We start from the raw sequence: 21,717 nt of genomic DNA on the forward strand, positions 1-21,717 counted from the left end.
CCTGGCCTGGTGGTGCTTGGTACTCTTCCCCCCCCATCCTGGCAGTCCATGGTGCACAAATGGCATCAGCTCCCCCCGTCCTGGCAGTCCTTGGTGCACCCACCCCGCCCTGGCAGTCCCCCTGGCCTCAGCTCCCCCCTGTCCTGGCAGTCCTTGGTGCACCCCTGGCATCAGCTCCCCCTGTCCTGGCAGTCCTTGGTGCACCCCTGGCATCAGCTCCCCCTGTCCTGGCAGTCCTTGGTGCACCCCTGGCATCAGCTCCCCCTGTCCTGGCAGTCCTTGGTGCCTCCCTGGCATCAGCTCCCCCCTGTCCTGGCAGTCCTTGGTGCCTCCCTGGCATCAGCTCCCCCCTGTCCTGGCAGTCCTTGGTACACCCCTGGCATCAGCTCCCCCTGTCCTGGCAGTCCTTGGTGCACCCCTGGCATCAGCTCCCCCTGTCCTGGCAGTCCTTGGTGCCTCCCTGGCATCAGCTCCCCCCTGTCCTGGCAGTCCTTGGTGCCTCCCTGGCATCAGCTCCCCCCTGTCCTGGCAGTCCTTGGTACACCCCTGGCATCAGCTCCCCCTGTCCTGGCAGTCCTTGGTGCCTCCCTGGCATCAGCTCCCCCTGTCCTGGCAGTCCTTGGTGCACCCCTGCCCTCAGCTCCCCCCCTGTCCTGGCAGTCCTTGGTGCACCCCTGCCCTCAGCTCCTGGCATTGGGCCGCCCCGTGCTATGCGGTGCCCATCGCGCAGCGGAATCCGAGGTTGGAGGAGGAGCTATCCGGGGTGTTCTGACTCCGTGCGGCGCAGCGGTATCTGTAGCAGTACGACTACCGGGAGAAAGGAGGAGATCAGAAGTGGTTGTATTACAGATCTCTGCTTCTTGTCAGCAAATACAAGCATTTTTGACAGCTGAGAGTTTGTTACAATGTATCAGAACAGGTGGAAATACATCAGGAGTTAAGAGCAAAGATTTGTTCTCCAGCAGTAAACTTCCCATGGTTGTAACCAGTCTCATGTAACATAGACTCAGCTGTATGTATTCCAGGATTGTAGCTTCACCAAATGCACTGGGGGCGTCTCCTAACACTGCTGTGCTCTTAGGTCCCTGCATTTATCTTCTGCACTCCCCTCTCCTACAAACTGAGTACAGAATAGAGTAGGCTTCTGGCTGAATACTACAGATGCTGTGAAGCAGCTATGAACAGAGCACAGCAGTGTGAGGACACGCCCCCAGTGCACTTTGAGTAGCTACAATCCTGGAATGTAAATTCATATATCACAGTCCTGCTGCTACTATAGCATACACAGCGCTGTGTCTGACCCTCACCTTGTGGCACATGTAGGAGCCGCCTTTCTTCACTTTGTCCTTTCCTGAGCTCGGACCTTTCTGTGAAAGATAAAGTCAAAGAATAAGCGATGTTCGTCCCGAGGTCGGGATTTAAAGGGCAACTTCACTTTTGCTAGAAATGTCTGTTTCTTTGTGAAGCAATGTCCTGCCGTGTCCTGCTGTGCCCCCCATGCTTTACACTGCAGCTTTATCCTGCACAGAAACATCCTGGAAGTAAAGAACGACAGCGACGAGGGATTAAAGTGCAGCTCTAACCCCAACCCCCAGAGGGCATCTGACTCCACAACTAGGAGAAGCAGCGCTGCAGTGTAAAGCCAGTGCTCAGAGCATACGGGTCCTGTGACTTACATCACACTTAATACTTTGGACCCGCTACAACTTCCTGAGGAACCCAAAGTCTCACCGGGTTATGAGCCTCGTCCACAGTGTGCTGGGTGCTCCACCAGTCAGAGGTCCATTCCCAGGCGTTCCCCACCATATTATACAGACCGTAACCATTAGGAGGGAAAGCCGTGACCTGGAGGAGAGGCAAGACAGTAATGTCATGTACACAGTGACTGCACCAGCAGCAGAATAGTGAGTGCAGCTCTGGGGTATAATACAGGATGTAACTCAGGATCAGTACAAGATAAGCAATGTCATGTATGTACACAGTGACTGCACCAGCAGAATAGTGAGTGCAGCTCTAGAGTATAATACAGGATGTAACTCAGGATCAGTACAGGATAAGTAATGTCATGTATGTACACAGTGACTCCACCAGCAGCAGAATAGTGAGTGCAGCTCTGGGGTATAATACAGGATGTAACTCAGGATCAGTACAGGATAAGTAATGTCATGTATGTACACAGTGACTGCACCAGCAGCAGAATAGTGAGTGCAGCTCTGGGGTATAATACAGGATGTAACTCAGGATCAGTACAGGATAAGTAATGTCATGTATGTACACAGTGACTGCACCAGCAGCAGAATAGTGAGTGCAGCTCTGGGGTATAATACAGGATGTAACTCAGGATCAGTACAGGATAAGTAATGTCATGTATGTACACAGTGACTGCACCAGCAGCAGAATAGTGAGTGCAGCTCTGGAGTATAATACAGGATGTAACTCAGGCTCAGTACAGGATAAGTAATGTCATGTATGTACACAGTGACTGCACCAGCAGCAGAATAGTGAGTGCAGCTCTGGGGTATAATACAGGATGTAACTCAGGATCAGTACAGGATAAGTAATGTCATGTATGTACACAGTGACTGCACCAGCAGCAGAATAGTGAGTGCAGCTCTGGAGTATAATACAGGATGTAACTCAGGCTCAGTACAGGATAAGTAATGTCATGTATGTACACAGTGACTGCACCAGCAGCAGAATAGTGAGTGCAGCTCTGGAGTATAATACAGGATGTAACTCAGGATCAGTACAGGATAAGTAATGTCATGTATGTACACAGTGACTGCACCACCAGCAGAATAGTGAGTGCAGCTCTGGGGTATAATACAGGATGTAACTCAGGATCAGTACAGGATAAGTAATGTCATGTATGTACACAGTGACTGCACCAGCAGCAGAATAGTGAGTGCAGCTCTGGAGTATAATACAGGATGTAACTCAGGATCAGTACAGGATAAGTCTCACCGGTGCTGTCTGCATGTATCCATCTTCCCCGGTGTTGATATTGGGGAATTCTCCTTGCCAGACATTGGCATAATGTTCTCCTTTTGGCTCCAGTTTGTTTCCCCATGGGAATAATCTTTAAGAAAAAATATGTCTGAATTTATCAGTTCAGGGAGAGCAATGAAGGTAAATAAACACCCAAATACAGCAAATACAGTATAAGATAGAGAGCAAAGTCACTGACTATACGACCCAAAGACTCGACCCAGAGGATGTGATGTAAATCAATGATACCAGAATAATCACCGATACAAGAACTTCATTCACTCACAGAGAATAGAAATGTAAATGACAATATAATTATACTGATCAATGCTGAGCCCCCGCACAGGAAACATACAGCTATTATTAGACTGAAGCCTTGTACCCACACAGACAGAGCCAGCATATCATGACCCCTCAAGGGTTAATATTCACAATACTGCCCCCTATGTACAGGAATATAACTACTATAATACTGCCCCCTATGTACAGGAATATAACTACTATAATACTGCCCCCTATGTACAGGAATATAACTACTATAATACTGCCCCCTATGTACAGGAATATAACTACTATAATACTGCCTCCTATGTACAAGAATATAACTACTATAATACTGCCTCCTATGTACAAGAATATAACTACTATAATACTGCCCCCTATGTACAAGAATATAACTACTATAATACTGCCCCCTATGTACAGGAATATAACTACTATAATACTGCCCCCTATGTACAGGAATATAACTACTATAATACTGCCCCCTATGTACAAGAATATAACTACTATAATACTGCCCCTATGTACAGGAATATAACTACTATAATACTGCCCCCTATGTACAGGAATATAACTACTATAATACTGCCCCCTATGTACAGGAATATAACTACTATAATACTGCCCCATGTGTACAGGAATATAACTACTATAATACTGCCCCCTATGTACAGGAATATAACTACTATAATACTGCCCCCTATGTACAGGAATATAACTACTATAATACTGCCCCCTATGTACAAGAATATAACTACTATAATACTGCCCCTATGTACAGGAATATAACTACTATAATACTGCCCCCTTTGTACAGGAATATAACTACTATAATACTGCCCCTATGTACAGGAATATAACTACTATAATACTGCCCCCTATGTACAAGAATATAACTACTATAATACTGCCCCCTATGTACAGGGATATAACTACTATAATACTGCCCCCTATGTACAAGAATATAACTACTATAATACTGCCCCCTATGTACAAGAATATAACTACTATAATACTGCCCCTATGTACAGGAATATAACTACTATAATACTGCCCCCTATGTACAGGAATATAACTACTATAATACTGCCCCCTATGTACAGGAATATAACTACTATAATACTGCCCCCTATGTACAAGAATATAACTACTATAATACTGCCCCCTATGTACAAGAATATAACTACTATAATACTGCCCCCTATGTACAAGAATATAACTACTATAATACTGCCCCATGTGTACAGGAATATAACTACTATAATACTGCCCCCTATGTACAGGAATATAACTACTATAATACTGCCCCCTATGTACAGGAATATAACTACTATAATACTGCCCCCTATGTACAAGAATATAACTACTATAATACTGCCCCTATGTACAGGAATATAACTACTATAATACTGCCCCCTATGTACAGGAATATAACTACTATAATACTGCCCCTATGTACAGGAATATAACTACTATAATACTGCCCCCTATGTACAAGAATATAACTACTATAATACTGCCCCCTATGTACAGGGATATAACTACTATAATACTGCCCCCTATGTACAAGAATATAACTACTATAATACTGCCCCCTATGTACAGGAATATAACTACTATAATACTGCCCCCTATGTACAGGAATATAACTACTATAATACTGCCCCCTATGTACAGGAATATAACTACTATAATACTGCCCCCTATGTACAGGAATATAACTACTATAATACTGCCCCCTATGTACAGGAATATAACTACTATAATACTGCCCCCTATGTACAGGAATATAACTACTATAATACTGCCCCCTATGTACAAGAATATAACTACTATAATACTGCCTCCTATGTACAGGAATATAACTACTATAATACTGCCCCCTATGTACAGGAATATAACTACTATAATACTGCCCCCTATGTACAAGAATATAACTACTATAATACTGCCCCCTATGTACAAGAATATAACTACTATAATACTGCCCCCTATGTACAGGAATATAACTACTATAATACTGCCCCCTATGTACAGAAATATAACTACTATAATACTGCCCCTATGTACAAGGATATAACTACTATAATACTGCCCCCTATGTACAAGAATATAACTACTATAATACTGCCCCCTATGTACAGGAATATAACTACTATAATACTGCCCCTATGTACAAGAATATAACTACTATAATACTGCCCTCTATGCACCAGAATATAACTACTATAATACTGCCCCCTATGTACAGGAATATAACTACTATAATACTGCCCCCTATGTACAAGAATATAACTACTATAATACTGCTCCCTATGTACAGGAATATAACTACTATAATACTGCCCCCTATGTACAAGAATATAACTACTATAATACTGCCCCTATGTACAAGAATATAACTACTATAATGCTGCCCCCTATGTACACGAATATAACTACTATATTACTGCCCCCTATGTACAAGAATATAACTACTATAATACTGCTCCCTATGTACAGGAATATAACTACTATAATACTGCCCCCTATGTACAGGAATATAACTGCTATAATACTGCCCCCTATGTACAGGAATATAACTACTATAATACTGCCCCCTATGTACAGGAATATAACTGCTATAATACTGCCCCCTATGTACAGGAATATAACTACTATAATACTGCCCCTATGAACAAGAATATAACTACTATAATACTGCTCCCTATGTACAGGAATATAACTACTATAATACTGCCCCTATGTACAAGAATATAACTACTATAATACTGCCCCCTATGTACAGGAGTATAACTACTATAATACTGCCCCCTATGTACAGAAATATAACTACTATAATACTGCCCCCTATGTACAGGAATATAACTACTATAATACTGCCCCCTATGTACAGAAATATAACTACTATAATACTGCACCCTATGTACAAGAATATAACTACTATAATACTGCCCCCTATGTACAGGAATATAACTACTATAATACTGCCCCCTATGTACAGGAATATAACTACTATAATACTGCCCCCTATGTACAGGAATATAACTACTATAATACTGCCCCCTATGTACAAGAATATAACTACTATAATATTGCCCCCTATGTACAGGAATATAACTACTATAATACTGCCCCTATGTACAAGAATATAACTACTATAATACTGCCCCTATGTACAGGAATATAACTACTATAATACTGCCCCTATGTACAGGAATATAACTACTATAATACTGCCTCCTATGTACAGGAATATAACTACTATAATACTGCCCCTATGTACAGGAATATAACTACTATAATACTGCCCCCTATGTACAGGAATATAACTACTATAATACTGCCCCTATGTACAGGAATATAACTACTATAATACTGCCCCCTATGTACAGGAATATAACTACTATAATACTGCCCCCTATGTACAGGAATATAACTACTATAATACTGCCCCCTATGTACAGGAATATAACTACTATAATACTGCCCCCTATGTACAGGAATATAACTACTATAATACTGCCCCCTATGTACAAGAATATAACTACTATAATATTGCCCCCTATGTACAGGAATATAACTACTATAATACTGCCCCTATGTACAAGAATATAACTACTATAATACTGCCCCTATGTACAGGAATATAACTACTATAATACTGCCCCTATGTACAGGAATATAACTACTATAATACTGCCTCCTATGTACAGGAATATAACTACTATAATACTGCCCCTATGTACAGGAATATAACTACTATAATACTGCCCCCTATGTACAGGAATATAACTACTATAATACTGCCCCCTATGTACAGGAATATAACTACTATAATACTGCCCCCTATGTACAAGAATATAACTACTATAATACTGCCCCCTATGTACAGGAATATAACTACTATAATACTGCCCCCTATGTACAAGAATATAACTACTATAATACTGCCTCCTATGTACAAGAATATAACTACTATAATACTGCCCCCTATGTACAGGAATATAACTACTATAATACTGCCCCCTATGTACAAGAATATAACTACTATAATACTGCCCCCTATGTACAGGAATATAACTACTATAATACTGCCCCCTATGTACAGAAATATAACTACTATAATACTGCCCCCTATGTACAAGAATATAACTACTATAATACTGCCCCCTATGTACAGGAATATAACTACTATAATACTGCCCCCTATGTACAGAAATATAACTACTATAATACTGCCCCCTATGTACAAGAATATAACTACTATAATACTGCCCCCTATGTACAAGAATATAACTACTATAATACTGCCCCCTATGTACAGGAATATAACTACTATAATACTGCCCCTATGTACAAGAATATAACTACTATAATACTGCCCTCTATGTACAGGAATATAACTACTATAATACTGCCTCCTATGTACAGGAATATAACTACTATAATACTGCCCCCTATGTACAGGAATATAACTACTATAATACTGCCCCCTATGTACAAGAATATAACTACTATAATACTGCCTCCTATGTACAGGAATATAACTACTATAATACTGCCCCCTATGTACAGGAATATAACTACTATAATACTGCCCCCTATGTACCGGAATATAACTACTATAATACTGCCCCCTATGTACAGGAATATAACTACTATAATACTGCCCCCTATGTACAGGAATATAACTACTATAATACTACCCCCTATGTACAAGAATATAACTACTATAATACTGCTCCCTATGTACAAGAATATAACTACTATAATACTGCCCCCTATGTACAAGGATATAACTACTATAATACTACCCCCTATGTACAGGAATATAACTACTATAATACTGCCCCCTATGTACAAGAATATAACTACTATAATACTGCCCCCTATGTACAGGAATATAACTACTATAATACTGCCCCCTATGTACAGGAATATAACTACTATAATACTTCCCCCTATGTACAAGAATATAACTACTATAATACTGCCCCCTATGTACAGGAATATAACTACTATAATACTGTCCCCTATGTACAAGAATATAACTACTATAACACTGCCCCCTATGTACAAGAATATAACTACTATAATACTGCCCCCTATGTACAGGAATATAACTACTATAATACTGCCCCCTATGTACAAGAATATAACTACTATAATACTGCCCCCTATGTACAGGAATATAACTACTATAATACTGCCCCCTATGTACAGGAATATAACTACTATAATACTGCCCCCTATGTACAGGAATATAACTACTATAATACTGCCCCCTATGTACAGGAATATAACTATTATAATACTGCCCCCTATGTACAGGAATATAACTACTATAATACTGCCCCCTATGTACAGGAATATAACTACTATAATACTGCCCCCTATGTACAGGAATATAACTACTATAATACTGCCCCCTATGTACAGGAATATAACTACTATAATACTGCCCCCTATGTACAAGAATATAACTGCTATAATACTGCCCCCTATGTACAGGAATATAACTACTATAATACTGCCCCCTATGTACAGGAATATAACTACTATAATACTGCCCCCTATGTACAGGAATATAACTACTATAATACCGCCCCCTATGTACAGGAATATAACTACTATAATACCGCCCCCTATGTACAGGAATATAACTACTATAATACTGCCCCCTATGTACAGGAATATAACTACTATAATACTGCCCCCTATGTACAGGAATATAACTACTATAATACTGCCCCCTATGTACAAGAATATAACTACTATAATACTGCTCCCTATGTACAAGAATATAACTACTATAATACTGCCTCCTATGTACAAGAATATAACTACTATAATACTGCCTCCTATGTACAGGAATATAACTACTATAATACTGCCCCCTATGTACAAGAATATAACTACTATAATACTGCCTCCTATGTACAGGAATATAACTACTATAATACCGCCCCCTATGTACAGGAATATAACTACTATAATACTGCCCCCTATGTACAAGAATATAACTACTATAATACTGCCCCCTATGTACAGGAATATAACTACTATAATACTGCCCCCTATGTACAAGAATATAACTACTATAATACTGCCCCCTATGTACAGGAATATAACTACTATAATACTGCCCCCTATGTACAGGAATATAACTACTATAATACTGCCCCCTATGTACAAGAATATAACTACTATAATACTGCCCCTATGTACAAGAATATAACTACTATAATACTGCCCACTATGTACAGGAATATAACTACTATAATACTGCCCCCTATGTACAGGAATATAACTACTATAATACTGCCTCCTATGTACAGGAATATAACTACTATAATACTGCCCCCTATGTACAGGAATATAACTACTATAATACCGCCCCCTATGTACAGGAATATAACTACTATAATACTGCCCCCTATGTACAGGAATATAACTACTATAATACCGCCCCCTATGTACATGTATAGTACTGTATATACCACACCTGTTCTCCAGGCCCCCCCGGCAGGCATACTCCCACTCTCCCTCGGTGGGGAGGCGTTTCCCGCTCCAGGTGCAGTAGGCGGAGGCGTCGTTCCAGGACACGTGTAGGGCAGGATGATCCATTCTGGGGGTAGAGGAGGAGATGTGGGACATATAGAAGGGGACAGTATATAGAGCTGCACAAGGCTCATACTATGTAAGGAAATGTGCACCAGGGGGCGCCATGTTGTGTAGGAGTAGCTTTGGATGTGACTAGAGCGTGCAGATTATGTAGGTACCTGTGCAGGATGTCGGAGTCCGGTCCCTCCGGATGCCTCCAGTCGGCTCCTTTCACCGGGAGCCACCATGGAGCAGCTGCGACCTGTGCGGAGGATGAGAGTTGTCAGCGCGGAGGGTTGTCAGGACACATCTGTCACATCGCTCTCTGCCCGGGCGTGAAAGAGCCGCGTGTCACCATCGCTCCGCGTCCACATCTCACTGCAGCGCCTGCGGCTGGCGCTGTCCATCCCGCGTATGGGCAGAACATATTACTGTCAGATAGCAGGGTCATGTGACCCGCTGAGATCTGCCGCCATATTCCTCGCCATGATTAACCCCTCTCACGCCGCTGCCTTTCCCGTCACCTTGGGAAGCAGAGAACGAATCTCCGGATCCCACCGGGAGCGCAGGATTATAATTGCGTTTCATCTAATTAGCACAAATGATAATGAGTTCAGAAAGGTCCAGCTCCCCCGGGGGGCGCAGCATCAAAATCACACGGAGCCGCCGCTACAAGAACATGGGAAGAAATTCTTCACTATAAGAGATGGGAGGAGGCTGGGAGTTGTAGTTCCACCACCGCTTCTAGATTCTCTTCTACACTTTTACTTATTGTTTATTATATTAAAGGGAACCTGTCAGCAGGTCCAACCATACAGACTGCAGCCAGTGTTATGTATTGTCCCTGGTGAGATGTGTAATCAGAGCTCACACTGCTGTGCTCTGTGCTCTCTGCAGCCAGTGTTATGTATTGTCCCTGGAGAGATGTGTAATCAGACCTCACACTGCTGTGCTCTGTGCTCCCTGCAGCCAGTGTTATGTATTGTCCCTGGAGAGATGTGTAATCAGACCTCACACTGCTGTGCTCTGTGCTCTCTGCAGCCAGTGTTATGTATTGTCCCTGGAGAGATGTGTAATCAGACCTCACACTGCTGTGCTCTGTGCTCTCTGCAGCCAGTGTTATGTATTGTCCCTGGAGAGATGTGTAATCAGACCTCACACTGCTGTGCTCTGTGCTCTCTGCAGCCAGTGTTATGTATTGTCCCTGGAGAGATGTGTAATCAGACCTCACACTGCTGTGCTCTGTGCTCTCTGCAGCCAGTGATATGTATTATCCCTGGAGAGATGCGTAATCAGACCTCACACTGCTGTGCTCTGTGCTCTCTGCAGCCAGTGTAATGTATTGTCACTGGAGAGATGTGTAATCAGTCCTTACACTGCTGTGCTCTGTGCTCTCTGCAGCCAGTGCTATGTATTGTCCCTGGAGAGATGTGTAATCAGACCTCACACTGCTGTGCTCTATGCTCTCTGTAGCCTGTGTTGTGTATTGTCCCTGGAGAGATGTGTAATCAGACCTCACACTGCTGTGCTCTGTGCTCTCTGCAGCCAGTGTTATGTATTGTCCCTGGAGAGATGTGTAATCAGACCTCACACTGCTGTGCTCTGTGCGCTCTGCAGCCAGTGTTATGTATTGTCCCTGGAGAGATGTGTAATCAGACCTCACACTGCTGTGCTCTGTGCGCTCTGCAGCCAGTGTTATGTATTGTCCCTGGGGAGATGTGTGATCAGACCTCACACTGCTGTGCTCTGTGCTCTCTGCAGCCAGTGTTATGTATTGTCCCTGGAGGGATGTGGATTCATACCTCACACTGCTGTGCTCTCTGTAGCCTGTGTTGTGTATTGTCCCTGGAGAGATGTGTAATCAGACCTCACACTGCTGTGCTCTGTGCTCTCTGCAGCCAGTGTTATGTATTGTCCCTGGAGAGATGTGTAATCAGACCTCACACTGCTGAGCTCTGTGCTCTCTGCAGCCAGTGTTATGTATTGTCCCTGGAGAGATGTGTAATCAGACCTCACACTGCTGTGCTCTGTGCTCTCTGCAGCCAGTGTTATGTATTGTCCCTGGAGAGATGTGTAATCAGACCTCACACTGCTGTGCTCTGTGCTCTCTGCAGCCAGTGTTATGTATTGTCCCTGGAGAGATGTGTAATCAGACCTCACACTGCTGTGCTCTGTGCTCTCTGCAGCCAGTGTTATGTATTGTTCCTGGAGAGATGTGTAATCAGACCTCACACTGCTGTGCTCTGTGCTCTCTGCAGCCAGTGTTATGTATTGTCCCTGGAGAGATGTGTAATCAGACCTCACACTGCTGTGCTCTGCTCTGTGCTCTCTGCAGCCAGTGTTATGTACTGTCCCTGGAGAGATGTGTTCTCAGACCTCACACTGCTGTGCTCTGTGCCCTCTGTAGCCAGTATTATGTATTGTCCCTGGAGAGATGTGTAATCAGACCTCACACTGCTGTGCTCTGTGCTCTCTGCAGCCAGTGTTATGTATTGTCCCTGGAGAGATGTGTAATCACACCTCACACTGCTGTGCTCTGTGCTCTCTGCAGCCAGTGTCATGTACCTGGAGAGACGTGTAATCAGACCTCACACTGCTGTGCTCTGTGCTCTCTGCAGCCAGTGTTATGTATTGTCCCTGGAGAGATGTGTAATCAGACCTCACACTGCTGTGCTCTGTGCTCTCTGCAGCCAGTGTTATGTATTGTCCCTGGAGAGATGTGTAATCAGACCTCACACTGCTGTGCTCTGTGCTCTCTGCAGTCAGTGTTATGTATTGTCCCTGGAGAGATGTGTAATCAGACCTCACACTGCTGTGCTCTGTGCTCTCTGCAGCCAGTGTTATGTATTGTCCCTGGAGAGATGTGTAATCAGACCTCACACTGCTGTGCTCTGTGCTCTCTGCAGCCAGTGTTATGTATTGTCCCTGGAGAGATGTGTAAACAGACCTCACACTGCGGTGCTCTGTGCTCTCTGCAGCCAGTGTTATGTATTGTCCTGGGAGAGATGTGTAATCAGACCTCACACTGCTGTGCTCTGTGCTTTCTGCAACCAGTGTTATGTATTGTCCCCGGAGAGATGTGTAATCAGACCTCACACTGCTGTGCTCTGTGCTCTCTGCAGTCAGTGTTATGTATTATCCCCGGAGAGATGTGTAATCAGACCTTTGTGTATGTTGTTAGTAGCAGCAGGACTGTGATCTTTAGATTAAAATTCCAGAATTGTAGCTTCTCCAAGTGCACTGGGGGCGTGTCCTCACACTGCTGTGCCCTGAGCTCTCTGCATTGAATTGCTCCTTCCCCCCTGACTTGCGGACCCCCAGGACCCCCCGCTGCCCTCGGACTCACCGCCTTGTCGATGTTGCTCTTCACGTCTTCGCTTATTAACCCTTCAAACACAAACGAGTCTCCGAACTTCTCTGCCTGGAAATGAGTGATAAGGTGACAGTCAGGAAGCACATGGCGACCGGCGGAGTGGGAGGAGGACGTCCCACTGATAACACTCCCTGTCACAGGAGGGATAGCAGGGGCACTAAGGATAATGGGGGTAGTAGTATATACGGTGTATACAGGGTCACCGGTCGCCCCTCACCTCAGTCACATGACCGGTCGCTGCCACAAACTTCTCAAACTCTTCATTACTGACTTCATACTTGTCCATATAAAAGGAGTCGATGTGGACCCTCCGCGCCGGACCCTCTCCATCAGGGGGGATCCCAGGATCATCCGTGCCCATAGTGAAGACCCCCGAGGGCAGGAGGACCATCTGCGGGGACCAAGGAAGAGCATCATCATAAGGACTACCCCCATCCTCTGCACCCAGCTCCCTCCTCCTCCTCCTCTGCACCCAGTTCCCTCCTCCTCCTATGCACCCAGCTCCTACTCCTCTTCTGTATCCAGGTCCCTCTCCTCCTCCTCCTCTGTACCCAGGTCCCTCTCCTCCTCCTCCTCTGTACCCAGGTCCCTCTCCTCCTCCTCCTCTGTACCCAGGTCCCTCTCCTCCTCCTCCTCTGTACCCAGGTCCCTCTCCTCCTCCTCCTCTGTACCCAGGTCCCTCTCCTCCTCCTCCTCTGTACCCAGGTCCCTCTCCTCCTCCTCCTCTGTACCCAGGTCCCTCTCCTCCTCCTCCTCTGTACCCAGGTCCCTCTCCTCCTCCTCCTCTGTACCCAGGTCCCTCTCCTCCTCCTCCTCCTCTGTACCCGGGTCCCTCTCCTCCTCCTCCTCCTCTGTACCCAGGTCCCTCTCCTCCTCCCCCTCTGTACCCGGGTCCCTCTCCTCCTCTGTACCCAGGTCCCTCTCCTCCTCCTCCTCCTCTGTACCCAGGTCCCTCTCCTCCTCCTCCTCTGTACCCAGGTCCCTCTCCTCCTCCTCCTCTGTACCCAGGTCCCTCTCCTCCTCCTCCCCTGTACCCAGGTCCCTCTCCTCCTCCTCCCCTGTACCCAGGTCCCTCTCCTCCTCCTCCTCCTCTGTACCCAGGTCCCTCTCCTCCTCCTCCTCTGTACCCAGGTCCCTCTCCTCCTCCTCCTCTGTACCCAGGTCCCTCTCCTCCTCCTCCCCTGTACCCAGGTCCCTCTCCTCCTCCTCCCCTGTACCCAGGTCCCTTTCCTCCTCCTCCTCCCCTGTACCCAGGTCCCTTTCCTCCTCCTCCTCCTTTCCTGTATCCAGGTCCCACTCCTCCTCCTCTGTACCCAGGTGCCTCTCCTCCTCCTCCTCTGTACCCAGGTCCCTCTCCTCCTCCTCCTCTGTACCCAGGTCCCTCTCCTCCTCCTCCCCTGTACCCAGGTCCCTCTCCTCCTCCTCCTCTGTACCCAGGTCCCTCTCCTCCTCATCTGTACCCAGGTCCCTCTCCTCCTCCTCCTCCTCTGTACCCAGGTCCCTCTCCTCCTCTGTACCCAGGTCCCTCTCCTCCTCTGTACCCAGGTCCCTCACCTCCTCCTCCTCCCCTGTACCCAGGTCCCTCTCCTCCTCCTCCCCTGTACCCAGGTCCCTCTCCTCCTCCTCCCCTGTACCCAGGTCCCTCTCCTCCTCCTCCCCTGTACCCAGGTCCCTCTCCTCCTCCTCCCCTGTACCCAGGTCCCTCTCCTCCTCCTCCTCCCCCCCTGTACCCAGGTCCCTCTCCTCCTCCTCCTCCCCTGTACCCAGGTCCCTCTCCTCCTCCTCCTCCCCTGTACCCAGGTCCCTCTCCTCCTCCTCCTCCTCCTCTGTACCCAGGTCCCTCTCCTCCTCCTCCCCTGTACCCAGGTCCCTCTCCTCCTCCTCTGTACCCAGGTCCCTCTCCTCCTCCTCTGTACCCAGGTCCCTCACCTCCTCCTCCTCCTCCCCTGTACCCAGGTCCCTCTCCTCCTCCTCTGTACCCAGGTCCCTCTCCTCCTCCTCCCCTGTACCCAGGTCCCTCTCCTCCTCCTCCCCTGTACCCAGGTCCCTCTCCTCCTCCTCTGTACCCAGGTCCCTCTCCTCCTCCTCCCCTGTACCCAGGTCCCTCCCCTCCTCCTCCCCTGTACCCAGGTCCCTCTCCTCCTCCTCCTCTGTACCCAGGTCCCTCTCCTCCTCCTCCCCTATATCCAGGTCCCTCTCCTCCTCCTCCTCCTCCTCCTCCCCTGTACCCAGGTCCCTCTCCTCCTCCTCCCCTGTATCCAGGTCCCTCACCTCCTCCTCCTCCCCTGTATCCAGGTCCCTCTCCTCCTCCTCCCCTGTACCCAGGTCCCTCTCCTCCCCTGTATCCAGGTCCCTCTCCTCCTCCTCCTCTGTACCCAGGTCCCTCTCCTCCTCCTCCTCTGTACCCAGGTCCCTCTCCTCCTCCTCCTCTGTACCCAGGTCCCTCTCCTCCTCCTCCTCTGTACCCAGGTCCCTCTCCTCCTCCTCCCCTGTACCCAGGTCCCTCTCCTCCTCCTCCTCTGTACCCAGGTCCCTCTCCTCCTCATCTGTACCCAGGTCCCTCTCCTCCTCCTCCTCCTCTGTACCCAGGTCCCTCTCCTCCTCCTCCTCTGTACCCAGGTCCCTCTCCTCCTCTGTACCCAGGTCCCTCACCTCCTCCTCCTCCCCTGTACCCAGGTCCCTCTCCTCCTCCTCCTCCTCCCCTGTACCCAGGTCCCTCTCCTCCTCCTCCCCTGTACCCAGGTCCCTCTCCTCCTCCTCCCCTGTACCCAGGTCCCTCTCCTCCTCCTCCTCCCCTGTACCCAGGTCCCTCTCCTCCTCCTCCTCCTCCCCTGTACCCAGGTCCCTCTCCTCCTCCTCCTCCCCTGTACCCAGGTCCCTCTCCTCCTCCTCCTCCCCTGTACCCAGGTCCCTCTCCTCCTCCTCTGTACCCAGGTCCCTCTCCTCCTCCTCTGTACCCAGGTCCCTCTCCTCCTCCTCTGTACCCAGGTCCCTCACCTCCTCCTCCTCCTCCCCTGTACCCAGGTCCCTCTCCTCCTCCTCTGTACCCAGGTCCCTCTCCTCCTCCTCCCCTGTACCCAGGTCCCTCTCCTCCTCCTCCCCTGTACCCAGGTCCCTCTCCTCCTCCTCTGTACCCAGGTCCCTCTCCTCCTCCTCCCCTGTACCCAGGTCCCTCCCCTCCTCCTCCCCTGTACCCAGGTCCCTCTCCTCCTCCTCCTCTGTACCCAGGTCCCTCTCCTCCTCCTCCCCTATATCCAGGTCCCTCTCCTCCTCCTCCTCCTCCTCCTCCCCTGTACCCAGGTCCCTCTCCTCCTCCTCCCCTGTACCCAGGTCCCTCTCCTCCTCCTCTGTACCCAGGTCCCTCTCCTCCTCCTCCCCTGTACCCAGGTCCCTCTCCTCCTCCTCCCCTGTACCCAGGTCCCTCTCCTCCTCCTCCCCTGTACCCAGGTCCCTCTCCTCCTCCTCTGTACCCAGGTCCCTCTCCTCCTCCTCCCCTGTACCCAGGTCCCTCCCCTCCTCCTCCCCTGTACCCAGGTCCCTCTCCTCCTCCTCCTCTGTACCCAGGTCCCTCTCCTCCTCCTCCCCTATATCCAGGTCCCTCTCCTCCTCCTCCTCCTCCTCCTCCCCTGTACCCAGGTCCCTCTCCTCCTCCTCCCCTATATCCAGGTCCCTCTCCTCCTCCTCCTCCTCCTCCTCCCCTGTACCCAGGTCCCTCTCCTCCTCCTCCTCTGTACCCAGGTCCCTCTCCTCCTCCTCCCCTATATCCAGGTCCCTCTCCTCCTCCTCCTCCTCCTCCTCCTCCCCTGTATCCAGGTCCCTCTCCTCCTCCTCCTCCCCTGTACCCAGGTCCCTCTCCTCCTCCTCCCCTGTATCCAGGTCCCTCACCTCCTCCCCTGTATCCAGGTCCCTCTCCTCCTCCTCCTCCCCTGTATCCAGGTCCCTCTCCTCCTCCTCCCCTGTACCCAGGTCCCTCTCCTCCCCTGTATCCAGGTCCCTCTCCTCCTCCTCCTCCTCCCCTGTATCCAGGTCCCTCTCCTCCTCCTCCCCTGTATCCAGGTCCCTCTCCTCCTCCTCCCCTGTACTCAGGTCCCTCTCCTCCTCCTCCCCTGTACTCAGGTCCCTCTCCTCCTCCTCCTCCCCTGTATCCAGGTCCCTCTCCTCCTCCTCCTCTGTACCCAGGTCCCTCTCCTCCTCCTCCTCTGTACCCAGGTCCCTCTCCTCCTCCTCCTCCTCTGTACTCAGGTCCCTCTCCTCCTCCTCCCCTGTACTCAGGTCCCTCTCCTCCTCCTCCTCCTCCCCTGTATCCAGGTCCCTCTCCTCCTCCTCCTCTGTACCCAGGTCCCTCTCCTCCTCCCCTGTACCCGGGTCCCTCATTACGTTGTCCGGGTGTCGGGCCCCGGTTGGCAGCTCATTGGCTTCTCTGGAGTATCTGTAGGCCGCCCCCTGGTGGTGGCTGTGGGCATTGCCCTCTCGCTGTGCGGAGTTACAGCCGCAGTCTCCGAGCACCGGGCACAGCAGCGGCAGCAGCAGGAACAGCGCCCGGTGCCCGGGGCAGAGTGCGGCAGCAGCAACGGGCGCCGCCATCATCAGGTCACGTGACGGCGGTCAGCTGACCTCCTGCAACGGCCGCGACATCCGGAGCTGATACATTGTACTGGAGTGTGCGCTGATACATTGTCCCGGAGTGTGCGCTGATACATTGTACCGGAGTGTGATGATAAATTGTCCCGGAGTATGAGCTGATACATTGTACCGGAGTGTGCGCTGATACATTGTCCCGGAGTGTGCGCTGATACATTGTACCGAAGTCTGCGCTGATACATTGTACCGGAGTGTGCGCTGATACATTGTACCGGAGTGTGCGCTGATACATTGTACCGGAGTGTGCGCTGATACATTGTACCGGAGTGTGCGCTGATACATTGTCCCGGAGTGTGCGCTGATACATTGTCCCGGAGTGTGCGCTGATACATTGTACCGGAGTGTGCGCTGATACATTGTACCGGAGTGTGGGCTGATACATTGTCCCGGAGTGTGCGCTGATACATTGTCCCGGAGTGTGCGCTGATACATTGTCCCGGAGTGTGCGCTGATACATTGTCCCGGAGTGTGCGCTGATACATTGTCCCGGAGTGTGCGCTGATACATTGTCCCGGAGTGTGCGCTGATACATTGTCCCGGAGTGTGCGCTGATACATTGTCCCGGAGTGTGCGCTGATACATTGTCCCGGAGTGTGCGCTGATACATTGTACCGGAGTGTGCGCTGATACATTGTAGTGGAGAGTGCGCTGATACATTGTCCCGGAGTGTGCGCTGATACATTGTCCCGGAGTGTGCGCTGATACATTGTACCGGAGTGTGCGCTGATACATTGTACCGGAGTGTGCGCTGATACATTGTACCGGAGTGTGCGCTGATACATTGTAGTGGAGAGTGCGCTGATACATTGTCCCGGAGTGTGCGCTGATACATTGTACTGGAGAGCGCCCTCACACAAACATTTTATATTCTAGCCAACCTCCTCCCCACAACAGTGCCCCCTAACGGTGCGGGATGTGCCCCCTAATGGTGCGGGATGTGCCCCCTAATGGTGCGGGATGTGCCCCCCTGATGGTGTGGGATGCTCTCCTCTGATGGTGCGGGATGTACCCCCCTGATGGTGCGGGATGTACCCCCCTGATGGTGCGGGATGTACCCCCCTGATGGTGCGGGATGTACCCCCCTGATGGTGCGGGATGTACCCCCCTGATGGTGCGGGATGTACCCCCCTGATGGTGCGGGATGTATCCCCTGATGGTGCCGGATGTACCCCCTGATGGTGCGGGATGTACCCCCCTGATGGTGCGGGATGTACCCCCCTGATGGTGCGGGATGTACCCCCCTGATGGTGCAGGATGTACCCCCCTGATGGTGCGGGATGTAGCCCTCTGATGGTGCGGGATGTACCCCCCTGATGTGCGGGATGTACCCCCCTGATGGTGCGGGATGTACCCCCCTGATGGTGCGGGATGTATCCCCTGATGGTGCCGGATGTACCCCCTGATGGTGCCGGATGTACCCCCTGATGGTGCCGGATGTACCCCCCTGATGGTGCCGGATGTACCCCCCTGATGGTGCCGGATGTACCCCCCTGATGGTGCCGGATGTACCCCCCTGATGGTGCCGGATGTACCCCCCTGATGGTGCCGGATGTACCCCCCTGATGGTGCCGGATGTACCCCCCTGATGGTGCTAGATGTACCCCCTGATGGTGCCGGATGTACCCCCCTGATGGTGCAGGATGTATCCCCTGATGGTGCCGGATGTACCCCCCTGATGGTGCCGGATGTACCCCCCTGATGGTGCGGGATGTACCCCCCTGATGGTGCCGGATGTATCCCCTGATGGTGCGGGATGTACCCCCCTGATGGTGCCGGATGTACCCCCCTGATGGTGCCGGATGTACCCCCCTGATGGTGCCGGATGTACCCCCCTGATGGTGCCGGATGTACCCCCCTGATGGTGCCGGATGTATCCCCTGATGGTGCGGGATGTACCCCCCTGATGGTGCCGGATGTATCCCCTGATGGTGCGGGATGTACCCCCCTGATGGTGCCGGATGTACCCCCCTGATGGTGCGGGATGTATCCCCTGATGGTGAGGGATGTACCCCCCTGATGGTGCGGGATGTACCCCCTGATGGTGCAGGATGTGCATATCTGGATAATGTATCGCATATGGTTCTTTCTTCCCTGTATACTGCGCTATGGTATATGGATCCTCCCGTTTCCTGTGATATATGTGGTGGCAGTGGGGCCACAGATCCTCCACCTCCCTGAGACGAGATATTCCTGAGCCTCCCCTCATTGTGCTGGAGATATCATTAGTGCGTCGCTCCGAGGCGGAGAACACGGATTTCCATGCAGCCGGATCCAGGATTGTGTGAGCACAGGTGACAATGATCTGTGTCATGTGTGAGAATCGCGGGGAAAGTGCGAGCGGCGATAACCAACGCTTATAGCAAAAACGTGTCACCCCTTCTATGTACACGGAAGTATTCACACCCCTTACATTTATCACTCTGCTTCATTGCAGCCAATTGGTAAGGTCCAAAAAAGTTCTTTATTTTCCTCATTAATGTGCCCTCTGTCCCCCAGTAATGTGCCCTCTGCCCTCCAGTAATGTGCCCTCTGCCCTCCAGTAATGTGCACTCTGACCCCCAGTAATGTGCACTCTGTCCCCCAGTAATGTGCCCTCTGCCCTCCAGTAATGTGCCCTCTGCCCTCCAGTAATGTGCCCTCTGCCCTCCAGTAATGTGCACTCTGACCCCCAGTAATGTGCACTCTGACCCCCAGTAATGTTTCCCCTCTGCCACCCAGTAATGTTTCCCCTCTGACCCCCAGTAATGTTTCCCCTCTGCCCCCAGTAATGTTTCCCCTCTGCTTCCCAGTAATGTGCCCTCTGCCCCCCAGTAATGTTTCCCCCCTGCCCCCCAGTAATGTGCCCTCTGCCCCTCAGTAATGTGCCCTCTGTCCCCAAGTTATGTCCTCTCTGCCCCCAGTAATGTTTCCCCTCTGCCCCCAAGTAATCTTTCCCCTCTGCCCCCCAGTAATGTTTCCCCTCTACCGCCCAGTAATGTTTCCCCTCTGCCCCCCCAGTAATGTGCCCTCTGCCCCCCAGTAATGTTTCCCCTCTGCCCCCCAGTAATGTTTCCCCTCTGCCCCCCAGTAATGTTTCCCCTCTGCCCCCCAGTAATGTGCCCTCTGCCCCCCAGTAATGTGCCCTCTGCCCCCCAGTAATATGCCCTCTGCCCCCCAGTAATGTTTCCCCTCTGCCCCCCAGTTATGTGCCCTCTGCCCCCCAGTAATGTGCCCTCTGTCCCCAAGTTATGTGCTTTCTGCCCCCCAGTAATGTTTCCCCTCTGCCCCCCAGTAATGTTTCCCCTCTGCAACCCCCAGTAATGTTTCCCCTCTGCCCCCCCCCAGTAATGTTTCCCCTCTGCCCCCCCCAGTAATGTTTCCCCTCTGCCCCCCCAGTAATGTTTCCCCTCTGCCCCCCAGTAATGTTTCCCCTCCGCCCCGTAGTAATGTGCCTTCTGCCCCACAGTAATGTGCCCTCTGCCCCCAAGTAATGTTTCCCCTCTGCCCCCCAGTAATGTGCCCTCTGTCCCCAAGTTATGTGCTCTCTGCCCCCCAGTAATGTTTCCCCTCTGCCCCCTAGTAATGTTTCCCTTCTGCCCCCAGTAATGTTTCCCCTCTGCCCCCCAGTAATGTTTCCCCTCTGCCCCCCAGTAATGTGCCCTCTGTCCCCAAATTATGTGCTCTCTGCCCCCCAGTAATGTTTCCCCTCTGCCCCCTAGTAATGTTTTCCCTCTGCCCCCTAGTACTGTTTCCCCTCTGCCCCCTAGTAATGTTTCCCCTCTGCCCCCCAGTAATGTGCCCTCTGTCCCCAAGTTATGTCCTCTCTGCCCCCCAGTAATGTTTCCCCT

General features: G+C 50.0%; 1 protein-coding gene across 1 annotated transcript; it reads right to left on the bottom strand.

Moving 5' to 3' along the window:
• Positions 1-133: 133 nt before the first annotated feature.
• SUMF1 (sulfatase modifying factor 1) lies at positions 134-17,864 on the bottom strand. The gene is made up of 9 exons (XM_072127294.1): positions 17,627-17,864; positions 13,467-13,640; positions 13,223-13,297; positions 10,056-10,138; positions 9,779-9,901; positions 2,965-3,079; positions 1,732-1,845; positions 1,308-1,367; positions 134-807 (listed from the first exon to the last, which is right to left on the bottom strand). The coding sequence occupies exons 1-9, from the start codon at positions 17,834-17,836 to the stop codon at positions 709-711; spliced, it is 1,053 nt and encodes a 350-aa protein (XP_071983395.1). The 5' UTR covers positions 17,837-17,864; the 3' UTR covers positions 134-708.
• Between the last annotated feature and the right edge of the window lie 3,853 nt (positions 17,865-21,717).

The sequence above is a fragment of the Engystomops pustulosus genome, chromosome 10, assembly GCF_040894005.1.
Source record: "Engystomops pustulosus chromosome 10, aEngPut4.maternal, whole genome shotgun sequence".
In the NCBI taxonomy this organism is placed as follows: domain Eukaryota; kingdom Metazoa; phylum Chordata; class Amphibia; order Anura; family Leptodactylidae; genus Engystomops; species Engystomops pustulosus.